The 23,916-nt window shown below is 37.8% G+C and overlaps 1 protein-coding gene across 1 annotated transcript; it reads right to left on the bottom strand.

Moving 5' to 3' along the window:
• Positions 1-1,258: 1,258 nt before the first annotated feature.
• NTS (neurotensin) lies at positions 1,259-13,264 on the bottom strand. The gene is made up of 4 exons (XM_009557398.2): positions 13,002-13,264; positions 8,897-8,958; positions 3,714-3,938; positions 1,259-1,631 (listed from the first exon to the last, which is right to left on the bottom strand). The coding sequence occupies exons 1-4, from the start codon at positions 13,069-13,071 to the stop codon at positions 1,485-1,487; spliced, it is 504 nt and encodes a 167-aa protein (XP_009555693.1). The 5' UTR covers positions 13,072-13,264; the 3' UTR covers positions 1,259-1,484.
• Between the last annotated feature and the right edge of the window lie 10,652 nt (positions 13,265-23,916).

Here is a 23,916-nt window from a genome sequence, read left to right as displayed (position 1 = left end):
TATGCAGTGAGAAAAGGAATTATAATTAGCTTTAATGTAGTGAAAACGCCCTTTACTGTAAAAAAATCCCCATTCCTTCCCATGCAACAAAGGTTATATAGACATTGGTATGGGTATGCTTTTTTCTATGCACATCCCTATATGTTTAATAACAATTGACAGAAAAACTGACCTATGAGAGAATTTGGAAATTCTCTGGTTTTGGGTTTTTTTTCTGGGAATTTTTCAGAACAGCTTTGCTTTGAACAGAAAACAGGTAGACTTTCAAAAGCATTTTTTGTCTCCAAGTCTGAGCAAACAGGCTTCGTGGGTCTTGGACTACCCCACCGTTTTGATTGTTTTGACTCTCCATTCTTCCAGACTGTCTTCCTCCAGACTGGAATCTAAGATCATTGAGATCCTGAGTCTCGTGCACACACAAAGCTGGAAAATGTGTAAGTTTCAGATGGCATTTGATTTCTCATGGCTTGAAAAGAACATTTTCCATGCTGAGAATTTCTCTCTCCACTGGCTTCCAAGACTGCTTTTACCCACTGAAACCATTTCTTGTTATTACAAATTGTGGAGGGAGGGAAAGGAAATGCCTTTCAATTGTAAGTTTAAAATGTTCTAATTTTAATTCCTCATTTGAGTATTTCTCCCAAGTTTCTCATATAACTGGATTAGTATTTGACCAGTGACAGCGCAGAAGTATGAATCAGCTTTTATTTTTTGTCTTTTTTTTTTTTTTTTCTGAGCATTCATAGATTAGGTAAACACTTTAAATTGCTTTACGGATTTAATAAATTGTTTTCCTTATTTAGTCAATGATACACAAGACTCTCATGCACATCTAGGCTTGTTCTCACTAGCATACTTTTGACAGAAGTCTCATTTATGTATTGTTTTCTTAAATTATGACTTCACTGGCAAGTTAGAAGTGAAGAATTTAAAATTCCTTTACAAGTAGGTCATATAAAATGTGAATTTTGAAATTTTCATTTAATGGTTAGCTGATAGTATTTCCTTCTTTCCTTAGAACAAATCTCTAATAAACTAAACTGGCCAATATATAAAATATTGTGGAAATTCTGACTAGTGTATTATATAAAAATTTGCAAGCATGTATATGTTTGAGATGTTGCATTAAGAAAATTTAAGATTCTCAGTAGGGTTTATGGACAATATCAATTTACTTGGTGTACGTTGATGTGCTTTAGAAAATAGAAGACTACAATATTGTTGGAAATACGTTGAAATCTCAGTTTTGTACAATACATCATGCTTAGAAACTAGATTTATTTGCAAATGTATTTGTCCAATTAATCTCAAGTAGGAAAAAATCACAATCAAGAAACAGCAATTGCAAAAAAGACACATTTACGTTATCATCTTGATGGTTTTCCATAGTATATTTTCACACAAGTATGATTTTAGATTTCAATAGGATAACCATAACGCACAGTTACCTATAAACTAAATATACATATTTTTCTTCTTCTGCATCAGTAATATGAACTTCTCTTGAGTATGTATGGTCTTCTAGCTTTGTTCACATGTAGCTGCCGTTTCAGAATATAGGGATTTTTTCTTTTCATTATTTCCTTGTCTTGGCTTGAGTTCTCTAGATCAAGAGCATCTTGCTGAAGTAACTGTAGGATGCAAGAAGCGATACAATGTTATCAGGTTTTTTTAGGTAATGAAGATTATAAATTTCTAGAAAATTTCATAAAACTTTAACATCTGCCATCAAGAAAAAGCTTTCCCATAAAGATTTATCTACTACTACCATAACAGTTTTAAAAAAAAAGGGAGGGGGAAGAAAAACTAAACTCACATAACTCAAGAACTGAAGAAACAAAAGTAAGATCAGGTTAAAGATTTGAGGGATCCTACACAGGTGATAATTAAATTCCACTGAAACAAATGAGATCATTGGTTTTGGCCAGAGAGAAAACCTGGTATGTCCTCCTTGAACTAAAACTCAAATTGACTGACAACTTCCTAATGATTGGCATCTATAATCACTCATTTAGGCTAAACACCTCCTAAAACACCCACTGCTTGCTCTTTCAGCTTTTGAGCAAGATTTTTACATGCAACTTCCTACAGCTAAAAAAATCAAAATGTGTAATAAACAAACAAAAAAACCAAAATAAAGCACAAGAAAGCCAAAATTTTGTCAATCTAAATTTCTTAGATAACTGTTCTTTAAGTTTTGCTTGGAGTTTTTAAAAGTGCTTTGTTCATATTAGTTCTTGCTTTATCTGTTAAGATTACATCCATTCTCTCACCACGTTCTTCCTTGGTCAAGTACAGTCCTACTGTCTGTCTGAAAGACATTAAACTGAAAATATTTTTATACTCACCTCAGTGTTTCCCTAAGCAATCAAAATCTATTACTCACTTAATTATCCAATAAATGAGTGCTCATCTAAATTCTGTTGAAATGAACGGAAAGACTCTCATGGTTTCAACAGACTTTGGAGTCAGTCCTGGACGAATAACATCACAAGAACTTCTTTCATTACATAAAATCTTTATTTCAAGCCTTCTTCTATCCTGCTCCCTCTAGCTCTTTCCCTTCTTCTTTTATTGTGTCTTATGAACCTTTGCACTGCCTAATTGTGTTCCTAAGCTGAGTGAGGAATATTTTCTTTTAATTTCATATGCAGTACTGTTAGGGGTAATGATTCCCAACCACCACAAGAGGTGAGGCAACTGCATGTTAGGAACTGTGATTTAGTCATATGGGTTCTTCCATATAGTCAGTTCTATGGCAGCTCCTTTCACTAATGTACTGATGAAGACCAATCCTCGGAAAACTCTGGTTCTCACAGACGTTCCAGCCTTTTGTATGGACCATTCTAGCTAACATGAAGGACTGAGAATAAGCCTTCAAATACAGAGCTATGATTCAGCAAACAAAAGAGTATCAAGATTTAGCCAGACTGACCTTGAACTTGTGACAGCTGAAGAAATCAGATTTACTGGAAAGTGGGTAGTGGCACTGAGATGTTGGGTTTTGTTATGCAAAGCAGCTTTTAGTGTAATATATAACACACAAGTGGATTGTGCCGTGCCCCTTATCCCTCTATGTGATCACTGCACTAAGATAAATACCACAAATGGACTATAAGCAATCACTACTTAAGAGCAGCAATCTTCATACAATCACAGTGTGAACTTCCAGGGCTTACTTTAGGTGTGGGGAAACAAAAAGCAATTTCCTTTGCTACCATTTTCCTAGCAATTATAGGAAGCCCAGAGTACACCGTGAAATTACATGCACATATGGGCATGTGTGCACATATTTTTAATCCAGTTTGCCTTAGGGTCTTAAAACAGTTTTCACAAACTCTAAGTACATTTAGTTGTGCCTCAACAAATCTGCAGTAACTTCATATATGTTAGGCAGATACTAATTTTGTGTTCTGGCATAAAACTCACTTTCATGTGTCTATCTAGTTCCTTGGAATGGCTACAAAATGCAGAGGAAGTATGTAGTTAAGAATAATTCTCATTTGGCCATGGGTCATTACTAACAACAGGCACTCACGAGTCTGTCAATAAGATGTATATCAGAAGCATTAGAGAATACAAAAAAAAAAAAGAGGGAAGGAAAGCTCAAGACAACGTGACAGGGATCACATGGATACGGATTTTAAAACATCACTATAGAGTCTGAGAGTTTAAAAGCAGTTGAAAAATGCATTTGTGACAGTTTGTTTTACCTCCCAATGCTGAAAAGCTCTGCTGTGACAAACTTTTTGGAGTTGATATACTGTCAGCATCGCTTCCAAGCTGAAGCCATCCAGAGCAGCAGGAAATTGTCTTCCTGAAATGAGATCCTCTTCATCTGCCTCTACTGTTTCTCCGACTTGGTTGTTTATGTTGTTGACAAGATTGCAGACATTTAGAAGTGTCATTTTCCAGTAAGGAAGTTTTGCTCTGTTAATCTGAAAATACAAATGCCCACTATTTAACATGTTGCAATTTTTGTTTGTTTTTTTTAGTAATAATGGGTGACACAAACATTTTGGTAGGAAGAAGTTTGTGCACCGGAAGTACTTTTCATCTGCTCAACTTTTAGAGAAAAATTACAGAGTGTTGAAATTAGGACAACTCATTTATTAAACACACCAAGTCTGCTTCCTCAGAGCCTTACCCCGCAAGGTAGATATAAACAATGAAAATATAAACTGCTACCAAACCAGAATGGTAGCATTTCATAGCCATTCTGCACAGGTGCAAACAAAAACACAGATGGAAATTAATATAATATAAATTCACAGGTGTAAATCAGGACAATGAGTCAAACACACTGGAAAAATTCCCAGTGCTGGAATCCAAGGTGGATGCCTGTGGTTAACTAGACGCTTCTCCCCAGTTCAGAACAACTACCAGTCATTTCAAAATTCCCTGAGAAAAGGAATGGAGTCCCTGCTCCAGGCCAAGCAGTCTGATGAGGCTGGGTCTGAAGTTATGGAATATGTAAGCCCCAGGAGCTTTGGATGCTAGAGAGTTATTAACCAGGGAGGTGCATATCAAAGGTCTAGATGAAGATGGAAAAAGATGAAATAGAACCGTGCAAAAAAAATGCATTCCTGATTTGACAACTGGACTGAAAAAGTTAGACCAACTGTATTTAGGTAGTCCACAATGGAACTGTTCAGAGATGTTCCTGAACAGGAATAAAGACAGAAACAGAATTTTCACCATGATTTGTTACAAGTTTTGCTTGCTTCAGTACCTCACATTATTTAGGAGCTATTTAACTTTTAATCCCTTTTAAAAACCACTGAGAAAAATAATGTTTACTTTTCTACTGGTACTATTCTTCCTAAGCAGTTGTGGTAATAGTCTTTAGTTTTGATTAACAATAGAAAAAAGTCAGTGAAAAAACTAATTGCTACTTCATCCACTGCTTTTCATATCTTTGCTGCTTTCTTAGTTCTCCTGCTATTAATTATTTCTTTCAAATTGTATTCCTTTTAGTGGTGAGTATTGAAATTAAGTATTCCTTAAACTAGAACTGGTGACATAGCTATCTCCAATCAAACTCCCAACAGCAAATTCCTATTTATTACTGCAAAGGCTTTCTTGTGGGATTACATTTTACCTGTGAACCAAAATGTAGTTTCTTCTTTTTGTGGATGTACAAAGTTAAATATAGGTATTAAATTTCCTTTTACGTACTAACAGCATTAACTAAGAGTGTGGATGTAGTGCTTACTTAGCTGAACATTAGGTAATCACACAATCTGTTGGTATTGTAGGCAAGACATGCATATTCAACATTACTATTTTTTGAGGGAGAGGAAAGTTGAGAGGAATGAGGAAAAAACAAAAAAAGCTGGTATCATTATCAGCATTACTTAGAAAATAATCCCTTTTGACCAGATGTATTACTCCAACATACATCTGATACATGCATGCCTTTCAAAATGAGAGTAAATTAGCCCTTTAATAAAAACACTAACTTCTCAGATTCCTGACCAAGCTCAGGAAAAAAGAAAAAAAAATAGTATTTGTTTTGAGGCTAGGAAGAAAACAAATCTCAAATCTTATTCAGAAGCTTGAAATTAGTTCTGCATTGTTTACTTTCAGCTCATCTGTTGTGGCACCTAGGTATGCTAATTAGTCTGTCAAAGTATTTGAAAAGATGTCAAATGACATGATAGGAAATCTCTGAAGTGGTTATCCTAAAGGAATAAGTGAATATACAGTTTAAGATGACCATGACCCAAATGTCCATGCACATTTCCAATGTCTGATATATTTTCCACACAGGTCTAAGAAATATCATCTACAGCTGCTCAAGACATATTTTGGAAAATACCTACGTAAGAGATAAAGGAATTCATATCTGGCAAGATGGAACTATATTTTTTTAAGATTAACCTGAAAAATACCTGGGACTGATCTTAAGTAACAAAGAGATTGCAGTATGAAACAGAATTAAGAAGTTATTAATGCTGAATTATGATGTATGTATTTTCATTGTTGAACATGCTTGTGAAATGAGACTCAGATACATGGCTTCCCACACCTCATATATCTTGAAAGAGAATTTTAAATCATCTAAGAAACTGAAATGAGCTTGAGAATATTTCCTTTGACAACAGCGCTGTCCTATGAAACCTTAAAGAGAACCTCAAGTTACGGTATTGAGTTCTGTTATAGCACAAGTTCTTCCACAGTGTATACTAATGCCCGTAAACGTAATGATTTTTTACGTGATGACTGAGTAACTCGTAGGCAGCTGTAACCACATCTGAAAAGAAGGCTAAACTCTCTGGAGACACCCAGTCATCAGTAGGCATCCTAGAACAATAAGGAGCTCAGAGGGTCCAGGACTTCAGAAAATTAATGTGAGTGAGGATCCCAAAGGTATTTCAGTGATCATAGAATCACAGAATGGTTTGGAAGGAGTCTTAAAAGATCATCCAGTTCCACGCTCCCTGTCATAGGCAGGAAATGCTTTTTGCTCTTTTTTTTTTTTTTTTCTCTTTAACTAACATCATCTCAATCTTCTTTGAGTTCAGGATGTTCTTCATGTACCTGGTGATTTCAGGCAAGCATTTGGGAAGCTGAGAATAGAGCTATCAATTTGATACAAGAGACAGAATCAGATAACTGTGTATTTGTGACACTTCAGGTTGTGTTGTCTTACTAGATCTTCCAAAAGGCTCTCTAGATTTTATCTTAGAAGAAAGACAGATAAAGTATTTTAGAGACTTCCTTGATCCCTGTATTTTCTTTGGGATCTAACAGCAGGGAAGGCTGATAAACTGCATTAAATGTTGAAGACAGGTTACAATAAGCATAGATAAACTTCTTTAAAGATGAAGAGTGATTCAGCACGTAGATGGTTTTAAAGAGCTGTCTGAAAAGGGCCATTATACACTGGGCAGCACTCTGAAGTGCTACTGTTGAATGTTGTGAAAGGCGTGTGCTTAAATCCTAGCTGTATTCTTGATCTATACTTCATAAGTGGCTACTTAGGAAGAATTTTTCTGTCAAATACTAGAACCACAAGTGATAATCCACTTTGCTGCATTTTTACAAGTGAGCTTTCATAAACATTTTCTTTTTCTTTTTTCCCACATTTTAATACTATTTAAATTGTCTGGATTTCTTTTGCTGCTTATTACCAAGTCTGTGTCAAAGATGGTTAATGCATTTTAACAGTAATTATCCTCAACTGGAACCAGATCTCAGGCACAATACAAGACAGCTATTACATATACCATCCTCAAATTTGTCTCTCACAGCAGAACCACGCTTTTGTTCTGAGAGTTAAAAGCTAGCAGAGGACCAGAGAAAAAACCTAAAAAGTTTGTCATTTCAGTAGTGAATGGAACAGAGGTACGCCTTTTGTAGAAGCATTTATGTGCACTTTTTAGTGGTTCTATCATGCCTTACTTTGATGTCAAGAAACAATATATATTGAACTACTAATGTCCCCACCATGCATCTACTGCATCTGTCAACCTTGGCTGTGATTGGCTTACGGTATATACCATAAAGAAATTGAATAGCAAGCTACATGAAACAAAACAACATAGAAGAATATTATGGTAATCTTCATTAACTTATCAACCGGTGTGCTATCTCTGTGCACTTTTTGTTACCTGAGATTGTGTTCTGTGCTGAGAGGGAGGAAAAGATGAAAGTGGAAGGTAAGTCCACAGTTCCACTGAAGTCGGCAGCAGAAATACCAGTAGCTGCAGGGTTTCCTCCCAGGACATACTAGGCTTTGCCATGTAGAGAAAAAACTATTTCTGTCAGCCTCTTACATTTAATTTTGTCTGAGGAAAGGATATCTATGAAATATTTCTGTAACTTTGAGGAGTGGCAAACAGGTTTACTTGGCTTCTAAGGTTAATTACCATGCCAGTAAAGAATACGGGAACTTAAGAAATGTTAGACCAGATCAAAACAATTTGCTAGCCTCGTTTCTTATCTTAGCCCATTCCAAGGATCCTGTGAAAAAGCTCACACATAAGCAAATGCAGAAAATACAGGAGTCTTCCAGGTAAGTTTTGTCTTTAACCTTCAGTTGGCCATTGGCTTACAAAATTCTTTTTTGGAGGGAAATTTTTCATTTCTCATTTTATTTTCCATTGAATTTAAGCACCACTTAAATTTCATTAGAACAAAGAGTTAGTATGTTCAAACTTAAGCCCATGGCGTTTGTTTCAAGGTTTGCTCTTTAATATGTTGTTGAAGAAACATCAGACGCATACATTTCTTAGATCATTCATGGAAAATAACGGTGTTAATCAAGTGTTTGTCACCCTGTTCAATAAGTATATGCAACATTTGCTGCTTCACCTTGTCAATATGAGATTGGAAGTAAAATTTTGTCTATTTGTATCAAATAACACACGAATGGCTCAGTCTGGCAAGTTGTCAAGGAAATGCCATTTATCAGATTAATATTTTCACAGTCATGACCCCATATTTTTGTACTAACACTATGATTAAATTCTTAAACCAAAATCAGCATATGTATTAACAATTTTTGCTTTATGATTGTCTCAATTTTATATGCGTATAGGAAATTTTGCATAAAAATAGCACTTACGGATTTGACTCAAGGTTAATTTAGCTTTCATCAGGCATAATTTTATTGGAAACACATTTCCTCACATAAATTTACATCTCTGCACATAGCACAGTTTTGACATTTTAATGAAAGTACCAGTGTTACAAGTGAGGAACACTTTTAGTGTGTCACATCAACACCTTTAAATTTCCTTTGAACTGCAGAAAACCTTGCACCAAAGTAATGTGTACCACTGAACTTTTTGGTCTAGACCATAGGTTATTACTTTGTGCAAAGACTTCTAGGTTTGTAATGAGAATTCATTTGCTCCCTATCTGTCAGCTATATGAGGAAAAATATTACCTTTGATGTATACATATTGGTCAATAAATCTGCTTCTAACGCTTTCATTTCCTCTTCTGAATCTGGGAATAAACCAGAAACATATGTTTATTATTTCATCATAAATCATGGATATTTCAATTCAGCATACAGAATTGAGCTATATGAATTAATTCTGAAAAACAAACAAATAAACTTAGATAAAAACACAGCAAATAATCTAGAGGGACTGTGAGGAGTCTTCAGGTATTAGCAACATTATGCTAAAATGGATACTCACTGCCTTTTCAAAGCATGATCAAGTTCATTGAAGTGAATGAAACTATTCCTTAATCTCCACTCAGTGGCAGATCTGCAGCCGCTTCAGTAAACAAGACTTCTGCAATATTTTTCAATCAAAATCAGTATGATTTTCATAATCACTATTTGTCATCTCTGTGTACTTTGCAAGTAGATTGTAGATATTTATTTTCAAAGAATACTCATTTAAATAGCAGATAAATATTTAGGTGAGTGGCAGTTATGACTACTTGACAAGATTTAGTCTGGATTATTCTTGGTAAAATTAAGAATATTTTTACTGATATGAGAGAATTGAGCTTGACCAGTTTGTGATACAACATCTTAACAGTGTATATCTCAAAAGAAAGCATTCTGATTGAAAGTCTTGGGATTTTCTTTACTAATTTAATTGAACTTTGATAGCTCAGCAGACTTGCAAGATCTGTGATTTGGTGAATAGGCTAAAAATTGCTGTAGAAAAAGAAAACAGACAAACTTTTCTGCTTTGTGCTGTATGGAATCACAAGAAAGGTCTGATGCCTCGAAAATGTAGCAACAAACACCACCTCAAAGACGAAATATATACAGAAATCAGCTATGCCTCCAGGTAAAAAGAGTTCCACATGGCTTTCAGGAATACCAGCAGTCCAAAGCCAAAAAATACACTTACTTATATTTAAAAACAAACTAAAGCAAAATCTATTGCATATTCATGTAAGTCATATCTCAGTTTCATTAAATTGATCAAAGCTGTTGGCATGTAACACCCTACCACAGAACTTGTGGACATACCAGTTCTTCCTACACCTTCATTTCAGGGATCATCATCATAGTGTGTCTGCCTTTCACAGAATATGAGACTGTAAGGGACCTTTTATACAAATATGTGCTAATCTGCAATAGATATCTACTAGCACAGAAAGCCAACCATCATATTGCTTTAAAAAATCAACCATGTTCCATCTTATTAACAAAATCTCATCACCACCACTGTGTTCCTTCTCTGGGGAATTCTTCCAAACTATCAAAGATTATTTATTTACACTCTCTAATTTCAAGCCTAATTTATTTCTAATTACAAATATATTAAAGGTTTGCATACAACCTCCTTCACTATAAATGACACTTTTCTATTTGTAGTATTTACCCAACTCACGTATTTTCACACCCCTTCCCAGCTTGGCTCTTCAGAGTCTTCTTACATGGTGACTAACAAACAACTGCCTTTTGGACGTAAACATTCCCCTGGAAATCCTATAAATACTTCACTGAAAGGCTCTACCCAGAGCTATTAGACTCTTGTCTATGCTCTTCTCTTTTAATAGCCTTGCATTCCCCGAGTCATCAGAGTGGCCCTTCTCTGTACCTAATATTACCTCCAGACAGCACAGCATAGTACAGTTCAGATCAGAAGCCTCCCTCAGTACTTAACTACCTTAATGCTTACCATTAGCCGCAAGAAGTAGCTCTCTCACACGTTTTTTATTTGCTTTGCTTTTGTAGCTGAAAATCGTTAGTATCTCACAAAAAAAAAATGAGGTCAGATAATATGATCCAGTCTTTTATCTCCTCAGAAACTTCCAACTGCTCTGCTTCTGTTACAAGGAGTTTTAAGACTAACTTCTATTATTTCTTAATCTTTCTTATTTTGTACTTCTACACTGCTTCCTTTCTATGACTCAGAGCATCAAAAACTTGTGTGTTATGCCTATCTTCCCCTGTAGTGATGGTCCTGTTTACCTCTGCATTACCGGTGTACTGCATTCATTCATTCATTCATTCATTCTTATCTTTGCACTGAAGTTGTTACTCAAAATATTACATAACACTGGTTTGTGGCTCAGTATTGCAGCAAGCCACTAGCAACTAGTCTCCAACCTAATGCCTTTCGTCCCTCTCAACACTACCGGTTTTCAGCGTTTCCTCATCTCTTAACCATTTTACCATTAGCCAAAGTCCTGCTGGCAGCATAAGATCACCTCAGCTGAATTTCCACTAATGATAGGAGCAGCTCTTGTGAACAGGTGAGTGGCACGTGTGTGGCAACATCATGATTTGTAGAATCCTGGGTCATACCAGCTGAGGACAATGAAAGGACTTGTGTTTGGTTAGCACCTGGGGTTTATATTCTATAGAGGATGGAAGATAACTTCCATGCCATTGAGGTTGGAAGATACCTGCATATATGGAAGACAAGTAGGTATTAAGAAATATTTTCACTGAGAAATGAAATCTGGAGGACGTTATTTAGGAAGAAAGCAAGGTTTGGCAGAGAGAAGGGAGTACGTTCAGGTAATTCAGGAGTGAAAGAGACAGATGAAGAGTAAAAGCATAAAAAGAGCAGACTCGGAGATCGATGTATAACAACCCTGGTTACACACGATTGTTTGAATCAGAGAGAAATTCACACAGGGTCATGGAATCATTTAGGTTGGAAGATGTCCTCTTGATTCCCTTCTTATCAACAAGAAATCTGGCTTCTATTTATATATTCATATTCTACAGGAACAGTTACATTCCACAGCTACGCTCTTTCCCCTGAGGGCAAACATTTTCAAAAGACAATTAAAATGAACCATCATTTTCTTTATGACATAGTCTTCCATATTAATTAAAAGTGATTTGGCCCCTCCTCACAAGCTTCTCGATGGCAGTTCTTATTTAAATATAATTTCAAATATTTGAGCAAATAAACCATCGTGTCAACTGAACATACAATTTTGGTCCTGTTTTTTTAATCAGCCTATTTTAATTTCCACTGATTTTTTTTTTTACTCTAGAGGGCTTGCATTCAGGATCTACAAACAGTTGCATATGGAACTGTTACACTGAAAATGCTAGTCAAGTATTTACTTAAAAAGCTTCATGAGAAAATAAAAAATATTAACCCCTGTCACTAAGATCACCATCTGTCTATAATATACAGAATGACTGTTTTAACTGTAATAAGATGCAGGGTTACATCTGTTGCAGTTTTCTTCTACCAGGAAACACAAATTGGAAACTTTCATCTAAAGTGAGAATTAGGAATTCTGAATTCTGAACACTGAAGCTGAAAAATGAAGCTACATGTAAATTTAGTCAATATTTTGTGTAATTAAAAATCAAAGTAATGTGTAAGCTAGTTAAGACCGGGTTTCAAACCATATTCTGATTCCCATCTGCATGCGTACACCTGTTTAAATACCATCACGTCTATTTTTGTTCATAAACTTAGATCTTAAATGATACACACTTAGCTATGGCATTTTCCAAAGAGAGACAATGTGTTTTAATACGCTGTCCTCTTCTTTTTTCTTCCAGTTTCTAAAGCAACTGCTTTTGAAATAGAAATGCACTTGCATTAACCTTCCTATTATGTGACCCGTGTCTGATGCACCTTTTTTCCATCATTTCAGACCAGTTGCTAGCTATTTTATTTTCTCCCAGAACACCAGTGCTGTATTTCTGTCACTAAAAAGTGACAAAAAGTGCATGTATATTTACACCCATTTGGATTATGGCAGCTATTCATATCAGCTGCAGAAAATGTAATTTCTACAAGCGTTTGGAAAGAGATGGTATTCCATAAAACACAAATGAGGGAGCATAATCAAGCAGCCTGGAGTCATGCATATTCCCAATGACTAGTCTACACGGACTACCACGGCGCGGATGCTGCGAAGAAGAACGGTTGATAGGAGGGAAGAAAGTTATTGAGTGGCAGAAAAAAAGAAGGATGCTGGGCAGAGCCCGTCCTCAGGACCGGCTCCTCGGTGCCTGTTGGGTGCTCCGACCTCACCTCCTTTCTCCAGGGGCTTCGCAAGGCGAGCGGCTCCGTCCCCACCGCTCACCGGGGGCTTACCTGAGCCGAGACCGCAGGAGGCCAAGGCCAGCAGCACCACGCACACCAGCTGGGCTCTCATCCTTGCCATAAGTCCATAAATCCTGGGGAGACACGGAGAGAGAGAGAGAGACACACACAGAGAGAGGAGAGTGAGAGCCCCGCCGCTCCTCGCCCCCAGCGCTGCACCGGCGGGCGGCTGCAGGCACCAGACGGGGCACACGGACCCTTCCCCAACTATATAAGCCGCGGGGTGATGTCACGGCGATGCCGACATCGCCTCCCGTCGAAGCTCCCCCCCCCCTCCTCCCCCCTCTCCCCGCCGCTCCGCGCCCGGCGGCGCTGACGCCACTCGCAGCCCTGACGCACGCGGGGCGCGCAGCGCACCCACCGGAGCTTCCCCCGAGTCAAGAGCCCCGAAATAAGCCCGGGGTGGGCTTTTTTTTTTTATTATTATTATTTTAGGCGAAGGGGGGGGGATTGTATTTCTTCAACAACAAAAAAAAAAGTTACTGGAGTTGCGTGGGGGCAGGCGGAGCGCCGCGCTTCTCGTGCGGGGATGCGCCTCCTCCGCCCCGAGTTTTATCTTTGCTTACAGTGAGAGGAAAAAGGTGGAGAGAAGCGCACAAAGCGGGAGAAGAAACGGGGGGAGAAGCGCACAAAGCGGGAGAAGAAACGTGGGGAGAAGCGCACAAGCGTCACGGGGCAGTGACAGAGGTGTCAAACCGGGGACGGACGGGGGGGTGGAAATGCGACACCGGGCTATAGGGTGGGGGCATAACCCTGGGCATGGGTGTCACACCGGGCGTGGGTAGCGGAATAAAAAAGAAAGGGATAAAAAACAGAAGGCATGTAGGTGTGAGAGAGTGATGGAGAAAGATAACAGGAAAGTCACTTGATAGAGATTTTTCATAGATGCACAAAAAATTCTGATACCCGGCAGGGCAGGACTACCCAGAGCGTTTGCTCTAAGCCAAAAGCTACGGCTTCAAGGGAACATGCGACGCTACATTTCTCTTAAGATACACTTTTCATGGTTGGATTTGTACAATAGGTCTTTTTCCTCAACTACCAGCAAAGAACAGGCTCCGTGAACACTATCCAGAGCTGAAAACCCAGTAAATCAGGCAGTGAAGCCCGGAGGCAGCATACCCGGGGAACGGGGGTGACAGGGGGGCACAGGATACCCCATCGCTTCATCCCACTCCCTCCCCTCCCTGCCTACACCGGTATCTCTCCGATATCTCTACAGTTCTGAGCTCTTCTGAACCGTAAAGCCCACGGAAATTATCCGAAGCAGAGGGGTAGGGCAGGCTAATCATTAATGCGTGAGTATATAAATGTAAAGCTGAAATCTCACAGCAGCCTCCACCGTGCTACTGCTTTTACTGTGATTTTTTTTCTTAGATACAGACAAATGCTCCATCTGTTGAATGCAGATAATACAATGCGGAACATTTCAGTCTCTGTGAATACATTTAAGGATAAATGCACATGCCACATACAGCAGGAACACACTCCAGGAATGGTAGATTCTGGTAGCGTGGATGTTCTCTTCACTGCAAAAAGTTTTCCTTTAAAATGCAAAAAAACAGTGACAAGTGGTGCTGCATTTCTCCGATGCCCTTTGTGCCTATCTCTGCTACTGAATAGATGCTGCAGAAACAGCAAACTTGCAGAATTTCCCTGCCACAGGGAACACCTGGTGAGAAAAGTTTAATTAACTGAATTCCTTCTTCCCTGAGTTAACTTTTGTAGCACAGTAAAATTTAAATTTGCATGTTGCTTTGGTTTATTGTGAAATAAATACAAACAAAAAAAACCAGCTGAGTGCGTTGCAGTGGTGTTAGCTGTTCTAAGGACATGCATTTTTATGTGCATTTGTGCACACATCTTTCTGTTCTACTAAGAATTTAGAAACAAACAAACAAGCCTCAAAACATGTTTATCACATTGTGGGGGCTGTGCTGGTCTGCCAGAAAGTTTCAGCTATCACTTATTTGCCTTAGCAAAGAGTTTAGGTTAGATAGCCACTCATACTCCCCTCTAGTCCTATTTTCTATAATTTCCGTGATGTAGAAAGACATATCTGCAGCTGATTTTGCTCTGTGGGTGTTCTGGAGCTCAGAAAGCTCTGTGAATGGGAATCATATTTCATAGATATTTTCTAGTGCCCACTCTCTGTCACAGATTTCATCAATAGTGGAATTGCTTATATTCTTATGCAACTGGAATTTATAGGAATGATGCTTTATATTTTCCTCAGGAAGAGAGTAATTGCTATTTTTCCCTCCCATTAGAGATATGTGATCACTTAATTGTTGCCTTTTTTTTTTTTTTTAATGCTGAGATACTAGTTATTATTGATTTCAAGAGAATGAATGTATGGTATGTTATGGGTCATAATCTCTTTTTATCATTACTCTGTTTTCACCTTTTCTTTTTCCTGGAAAATGACGAGGCAGAAACTTCAGTGTCAGAAGTCTTCTTGGCTCTCTTATCATGTTGAATGATCTTGCTAGATTATCCTCAAGTCCCCTGGATAAGGCACAACTGGGCTTGGACAATTATATTGTTTTCTCAGTAGAACTGAGCTTCTACTTCTCAGATGCTCCTTTACTTATTTTTCCTACCTCTTTTCTACATCTATAGCTTCTACTGTTCCATTAAGAACTGCGTACTAGGAATTTTAACACCTTCAACAGTTAATTCCCTAAATCACCTTGAATTCCCCAAGTCATCTTCATATCACATTTCAATGAGGATTTATCTTGCAAAGAAATGTGCACCAGAGGAGCTTTTATAAAAAAAAAAACCAAACCAGAACCAAAAACCAAGCCCAAAACTCAGCGGATCTGTCTCTATCTTTCTCTCTCTTTTTTCTTTTTTAAATATTCCTCATCTAGAGAAAACATTTATAACTATTCATTAGTGTCAGTCAGTTTGGGAAATTCAGTCTATCTTCACTTGCCCTCAACATGTGATTTTAAACAGCCTGTCCAGGCCTACAAACCAGCTTACTCACAACTGTGACACATCTGAAGATAATGAAATAACCAGGCAAATGGCAGATTCATGAAAGAATAGATACATGAACGACTATTTGCTTTGTCGCTGCAACATAAAGCTACCATCATAACATGTAGATGACACCAAAGACAAAAGCTGTAATCACCAAAGAGACAGAAAAAACTGTTCTGCTAATGATCCTGCCGTAAAGGGTACTGGAGACTATAGTAAGGAACAATCGATATTCCAGTTAGCAGTCTTCTGCCTTGGGAATAGGAATAAATACAGTGAGAATGAATGGCAAGCAATTCAAGCTATTCAGTCTTGTCGTTACATTTACTAATATTTGATATCTTTTGTGGACTTTTTTTATGTTTTATGTTTTTTAGCCAGCCATTGTGGTAGTTACAGAAGTACGGAAACAAGAAGAGGAATCATTCTGGAGGTGATCGGCAAGACAAGATTTCATACAGCAAACTGATTCGAGATACTCATTCAGAATCTCAAATTTTAATTTAGTTGTGGTGATGAAGCTGCTTTGCCAAACAACAGTTTGGCTATTAGCAGTTTAGGTTAATAAGCTGGGCTGAAAACTGGTAACTCAAATTAATTTCTATCATGTCAGCTCAAAGGACAATAAACTCCAGCGAGGCAGCAGGACTGACAGGGACAGGTATTCAGAGCACATTTAAAGCACAAAGTGTAGTCAGATTCTGCAGCTGAATTTCCCCAGTCATTATGAGTTCTCAGCTTTGCTTTCTCTGAGCTTAAAATATGTCTACATTATTTATTCTGTTTGGTCAGGACAATGATGCTCAAAAAATGATGGTGTATTCACCTGCTGAAACTCCTGGAAATCACAGAGGATATCAGAAAAAAATAAATGACAGTGAAAAGGAGGGGATGCTTAACACACTGGGTCATTCCTAAGTAAGTAAAACATTAAGCATTCTCTATTTCAAACCCAGTCTCCCTTAGCTGATATGTGACTTGATTTTTTAGGTTTGTGAGGCTGTGCGCTTTAAGGAAACCTTGAGGAGTCTACTGAATAATGTTCAGGAATTTAGTGCTGTAGAAAAAATCCCAAACACATAAACAACCACAACATTATCTGAGTCAGAAATATTTCCTAAAACACAGCAGATTTATGCCATGTTTTGTAAGGACCTGCAAATCAGCAGAAACTTCATGGGGGGCTAATGGTCTGTTTATGTTTTAAAGTTCTGGAGTCTGAAACTGTGAAAGTGGCATCTACATATGAGGTATACATGCATAGCAGAGTTTTTTTTCTTGATGCTTTGACTCTTCAAACAGCAACAACATCTCAGTACCCCAGGGGATTCTGATCCTCACATCACAGATATTTGTTAAGTATCTCAACAGAAAGACCTGCAATGTCATTTCTTCATTTGGATTCCTGTTTTCCATTAAAGCACCACCATTACATTTTGAGGACTTTGAGATTCCCTAACCCTTCTGATAAAATAGATTCGGCATTTCCATTACCATAAAGCAAAAACAGCATGCGTGCACCTACACACCTACAGTTAAAATGTGAACCTTTTGGTCATATATCTATGTAACCACGTGGAAACTGTTTAGGAAAAGTAATTTTGGATAAAAAGGCCATAAGAAAACAATCCTCCGTCCTACTACTAATTTCCATTTCTTTTTTTTTGGCTTTTACTAGAATCCTCCTGAGAAAGCAAACAGTGCAGTTAGAAGTGCCACCACAGTGTGTCATAGGAGTTATGCTTTGGGCATCTCCTGCCTACTTTCACCTCTCAAAAATGCATTCCTGGGCCAGACTGCGTCTTTCTCATTTCTCTGATTACATATTTTCCCCAAATTCCTAAGTTAATTAATTTTTCATTTATGTCTAGTGAGCTATGAATATTTTAATTTCAGTTTCAGGAGATAATATATAAAATGGACATGGGTGAAGAGCCTGATACAACTTTGTTGATGATTGCATATTCATGTAATCCACTGTTCATCAGAGTGATCATGCTTTGAAATTCTGTGTTAAACTGATGAAATAGTTATAAGATGCAAAATTATTGCTTTAGTAGTATTACAATTGGACTGTTCAGATGACAATGATTGTGTACAATTCCTGAAAGAGCAAAATGAAGTTGATCTGAATTCAGAGGTGGCTTTTTTTTTCTCTCATGGTATTCATGTTTTGTCTGCAATTATTCTTCAGTTTTTCCTGGAACATGGTAACTAAAGACATGTAGTATACATTGTTATATTACAGTGGTTTAATTATGTCACATAAGTAGGAATTGGACTCCACACTGGGAAACTCTTGAAATCATTGTATTTTGTCTTCTCTGCCACCTCCACACATTTCTTAAAAAATCGTGCTGTTTCCTTGTACTCAAGAGGCAATGTCACTTTAACTCGTTATTTAGAAATCACACAGGCATGAAAAGATTTTGAATTAAGAAATACTGAGCAATATTTCCTATGTGCACAGCAGAAAGGCAACATGTTATTATTAATGTAAATCAGTAAGATTATGCTGAGACCTTCATCTTGGCCAGATATGGGTTCTGTGCCAGGAGACCATAAGAGATTTTCTAACAGCCAGTAATCTTTTTTTTTTTTTTTTTTTTTAATGAAAGGGAGCCTCAAGATTCATGGACAGTCTTCCACAGTTCTAATACAACATAAGAAAAGGCTAAGAATCACTGTCCCATTTCATAGAGGTGTTTCCTTTATTCAATTATTTTCCATTATTTTCTTCAGAAATTTTCATTAAGCAAGCCAGAAACACTAGTTTTAAATTTATTCTTTATATGCAAAGAGCTTGGTTTGACCATTTGTGAGTAGACCATTTAAAAACCATTGTAAAATCTGATTGTTTTTGATTTAGGAATAATCCTCAGAAGCAACATATGAATTCAAAGAGCTGTGGTTTCAGTACTCTGCCAGCATGTACATTCCAAGTATCCACCCTTTCTGCAACTTCCAGCCTTTTTACCTATGAGGGATGGAAAGCATCTGTGTAATTTGCACATCTGTGAACTGAAATTTGCATGCATAGCATTTAAGAAATTCCTTGGAGATTGAAAAGCAGACATCCCAATAAAGACAGACAAAGTGGTAATAAGAATACATGTTACAACAGCAAACACAGGCAACCAATCATTTATAACATAAGCACAAATATAACTGAAAGCAGCCGTTCTGAAAAATAAAATAAGGCTTTGCATCTGAAGAATATTTTACATTTGCATAGCACCTTTCAATTTCAGTGCTTTACAAACATTAATTAACTATAGCCATGTCTAAACTGGAATCCAGCTCATAAATAAACACTGCTCTGGGGAAAAAAAAATGTTTGTAATTTGTGGCAGCCTATACCAGTGTTGTTTTCACTGGTAATGCAGAAGAGCTGCAATCTTTACCTTTATCCCTTATCAAAACTATCCCTTATCAAAGCCATCCAGAGCAGTGCATCCTCCTGGACAGGTATCATGAGAGTAATTACACATCTTCGATCACCACGCATGTCATATTGGCATCAAGCCTTGGTTTACTCACTCTTCTTTCTCTCCCTCCTGCTTCCTCCCAACAGAAATATGTTAGACTGGCAAGAGAGCAGTTGTGCTGCTATAACTGCAGGTACACTAGAGGATTCAGCAAGCACAGAGTGCTCACACCCCAGATTAACACAGTGATGTCAGCCATGCCTTGCACTGTAGACATGATCTCAGCTTCAAATCACCCCTCCTTGGTACATTGATTTGTGCTACTGGAGCCATGTTTAATTGAGACCCAGAGGGAACTGTTTTCTAATCACTTGGTGATGTAGCCCCAATCCTGCAAACACCTCCGTACATGCCTACTTTTAAGAAGATGAGTAGCATGACTCAAATGCTAAAACTTAAGCTTGTCTGTATCTGTAAATTTCGTGTATCCACACCAAAGAACATGAATTGTTGATTTAAACAGCAAAGCCTGGGTTGCAAGTCATTATTTTAGTGAAATACCTACAGAAATTTTGGACGTCAACTGAAAATATGTTAACAGTCAAAGTTTGTGATTAGGTTTGAAGAGCATATCATTTACCTGGTGGTGCCCTGTAATATTTCACGCTGTCAATTTAGGTAACACTGAAACTTTTGCAAATCAGGAATAAATATTTAGGGAAAAGAGAAAAACTCATTTTCTTCCTTCTTTGTTCCTTTTGTCCCCAGTCTCTCGTGGATGAACAAGTGCTCCAGCTGTATTCAGTGGTAACTGGTGACACAGCTTGATAATCAGTGCTAGAGCTAACAACTAAAGGATAGCTTTGCACACCTTTAGCTGCAGTGGTCTCGCTCCATAAGGCCATATCTTTATAAGCAAAGTAAAGCATTGGAAGTGAACCTCTCTGCCCCTTTTTTCAGTGTACATCACCAGAGGGAAAAGGTTTGTTTACACAGACGAGGTCACTCCATTGTGCGAACAGCTAGTTGAGGTCTTAATGCAGAAAGAATAATGTTAAATAGCATCCATATAGAGCTACAGGGTGTTAGAAGGTGTGAAGGAGTTCAAAAATTTGCCAGGTGTGGCATGTTATCTGTGGCAGGCTTACGCAGTTACAGCAATTATAGGTAGCTCCTACTCCATACAGTCCAAAGCCACAGAAAGATGTGCATCACAGACCAAAGCCTCAATTAAAGTGGCAGACACATTTGATTAACCCACATTGTGGGTTTTCCAATGTTCAACTCTTGCTGACCTTAGTAGAGAACACAGGACAAACTGACAAATTTTACTACTCTCCAAAGTTCCTCAGAAACAGGAACACCTGAGGTAAGGAGTTGGCTATTATTTACATATTTATTTATAACAGACAGTTCAGATATAATGCTTCATCAGATAGCCTATGCTGGATGATCATGTGCACTTTCTTTTTGTGGAACGGAGCTTGCAGTTGTGTTTTGAAATGCTTATAGTGTGCAGACACCAGCACCATCCTAACATAGCCTACAGCCTTCATACCAGGGGCATATTCAATTCATGTTTCTGACAGTAATTTTCACCATGAAGGACAGAATAGGATACTTCTCTGCCATGTGTAACAACAATTCCAGCCATGCAACCCTGGCCATGCTGCTGGTAGATGTCATTCATATTTGCAGTGCTGTACCTGTGCTGGTGCATATGTACTTCAACGGTAGCAGTTTCTTGCCAAGTCATACCCTTCGTGGATACATAGCTGATTGTATACCAGTCCTGGTCAAAGATTTATGCACCAAACCAACTAGATCTCTTTTTGAACAATGCCTTCAAGCCAGCACACAGGCCTGCACTGTCAGTCATAGTCACAGTCAAAAAATGATCGTCTTCCTCCTAATGCTGCATCTCCTAGCATTAGGGAGCTGGGCTTAAATAGTAAAGTGTATTAAAATCAGTGGGAATTAATTATCTAAACTACTTTGTGGATTTGGACTGAAGTGATGCTAAGGCAAAAGCCTCTGTACCTTTTTATTAGATAACAGTATTTCCTTCACACTGCTTCAGGAAGTAGGATAGAAGTGGGGTGCATTCATTTTATACCCTGGAGTGTGGGTGCCTGGGCCTTGGTCAATTTTGTTGCTGTAATAATAATTAATGAATTAGATGGGAGAAATATATACATGAACAAGAGACACAGAAGAGTTTCCTGGGTCAGTCATTTACAATGAGGCAAGTCTCCTCCATTGCAATGAATATACCTTGGTTCAATACATGATAACATCTTCAGGAGAAGATGTATGTCTTGACATGCCTATCTCTGCTATGTAAACTGTCTCATCCTGCTGCTTCTTTTTGGCCTGTCAGATGCAAGCATGCATACCACATGGCTTTCTGCCCTTTAAAAATCTTCCTGATATTAGCTAGTCTGGAATGCCATCTCTGGCATCTCTGTCAGAAGTATTTAGGCATGTAAAACCCTCCTAAACCTTTCATTAGAGACTTAAGTTCCATATTGGAACTACTGCTAAAGCTATGAAAGAGCAAATGTGTCTTAGATTTCTGAAGGATTCAGATAGTTTTTGTCATATTATTATATTTAAAACAGATAAAGCTGCTAGAAAATACAATATAAAGTATTCTGCCACATCTGGAGAGTAAGATCAATACAGTCTGGTTTTGTTTTTTTTTCTCATTTCTGTGTCTTAAATTGGTCCTATTTGAATTGCTTTATTCTGAAGTTAACACCAGGTTTATTCTTAAGTTAATGTTCTGTGAAATAAATCTGCTTTCCAGGTAGGATGAAAATAAGAAATTCTTTTGCATATGAACTGCCGACTAGTCTCAGGAGTTTGGGGTGGGTTTTTTTTTGTTCTCTTGAAGGAGACAAAATACTTGTGATTCATTGTCCTAGAGATCATTCTTTCCTAACACATTTGCAGTTGTTCATTTTTGTAAGAAGGCCTTGATCAGACAAAATTCCCACTGGTGTCAATGCAAAAGCTTCAAAAATGCGCATAGAAATGTGAATTTAATTGTCTCCATGTATTACATCATATGCAGATTCCTACTCTGGTGATTTTTTTTTTTAATAAGAAATGGAGTGAGAGAAAGATTTAGAAGCTGCTTCAGCATAGAGTTTTCATATGTTGTGCATTAGAAGATTCCTTATTCACCATGATGCCCTAACTTCCTTCAAAAGCAATTCATGGAGTGGCAGTGTGCCAGTGTAAGATTATGAAACAGCAGCTTTCTGCCACTGTGGAATTGTCTGTGGTACTTTCCATGTTCCTCTAGATGAGAGGAGATAGGGTTGAGAGGGCATAAAGCATGTAAACATTTTTTTTTCTGTGCTTCACGAAAATAGACGGTGGGGATGGAGTTCTTCTGCCTTTTAGGTAGAGTCTGAGTATTTTCCATTCATGGCTGGAACCTAGCAAGGATAAAGGGGTTGTATTGTAACGTGTGTCTGGCCCACATGTGAGCTGACATCTGGAGAAGATGCCTCTGTCTGTGCGGAAAGACAAGAACAGACACGCTGGAAGTGTACATCAGGAGCACAGTATCAAGGATTTTTGTGTAAAGTTGAAAAGTGATAGGCTTAGTGGGTGCAGGTACTGACAGGATTTCAGGGACTGGCATTAAAGAAGAACATGAAAACTCCCTCTGTAATGACTGGAGTAGTGCACACCTCCAAGGGGCATTTGTTTCAGATGTTGGTCTCTAAAAGATATTCTCATTCAGCAGGCAAGAGCACACTCAGAGACTTGTTTCTTCCTGAAAATCATTTTCAGCTACAAAGGTCAGTTCTTCTAAATGCTGTAAAATCTGTTTAAATTACAAAAAAAAGAAATATGAAGTAATGACCCAAGGTTAAATAATGAGCCAATTGATCCAGCTGAGTTGAGCAAGAGACTGTTGAAATACAGCCACAAGAAAAATAAAATATTACCTCTGTATATGTTTGTATTTGAGGAATCAAACCTGGCCATGAGCAGGTCAACAGTTCATCTTTAATTCCAGTGAGAATGCATCATTCTGTTAAGAAGCAGTTTTGAACACAACATCAAAAAAAAGAGGTAAACTCTCTATATAGGGCATAAAGACTCCTTACCTCAGAGCTTGTCAGGTGAATATATGGTCCTTGTCCTCCTTAGTGCTCACATGATTAAAATTTTATTAGGAAGCAGAGGGATAATAACATTATTGTCCCTTTTTTTAGTTTGAAAGCATTTTTTTCCTGCTGTGTGAACCAAGATCTTGGGAGAATCCTTACTAAATGTAAATCTCAGAAAACCATGAAATATGAAAGTAATGGGCCATTATCATTGTGGGCCAAAAGGCATATAATTAAAATTCCCTTTATTAATCACATAGTGGAGTGCAAAGCATGTCATCATTAATGGAGGTTTAAAGTCAGATGGGCTGTTCTGAGAATATTTGCACAGATTCTACCTGTATTCCTTCGCTTTCT

Source organism: Cuculus canorus, chromosome 1 (assembly GCF_017976375.1).
Source record: "Cuculus canorus isolate bCucCan1 chromosome 1, bCucCan1.pri, whole genome shotgun sequence".
In the NCBI taxonomy this organism is placed as follows: domain Eukaryota; kingdom Metazoa; phylum Chordata; class Aves; order Cuculiformes; family Cuculidae; genus Cuculus; species Cuculus canorus.
Note: the sequence above shows the minus strand (reverse complement) of the source record. Positions and strands in the feature narration are given on the sequence as shown.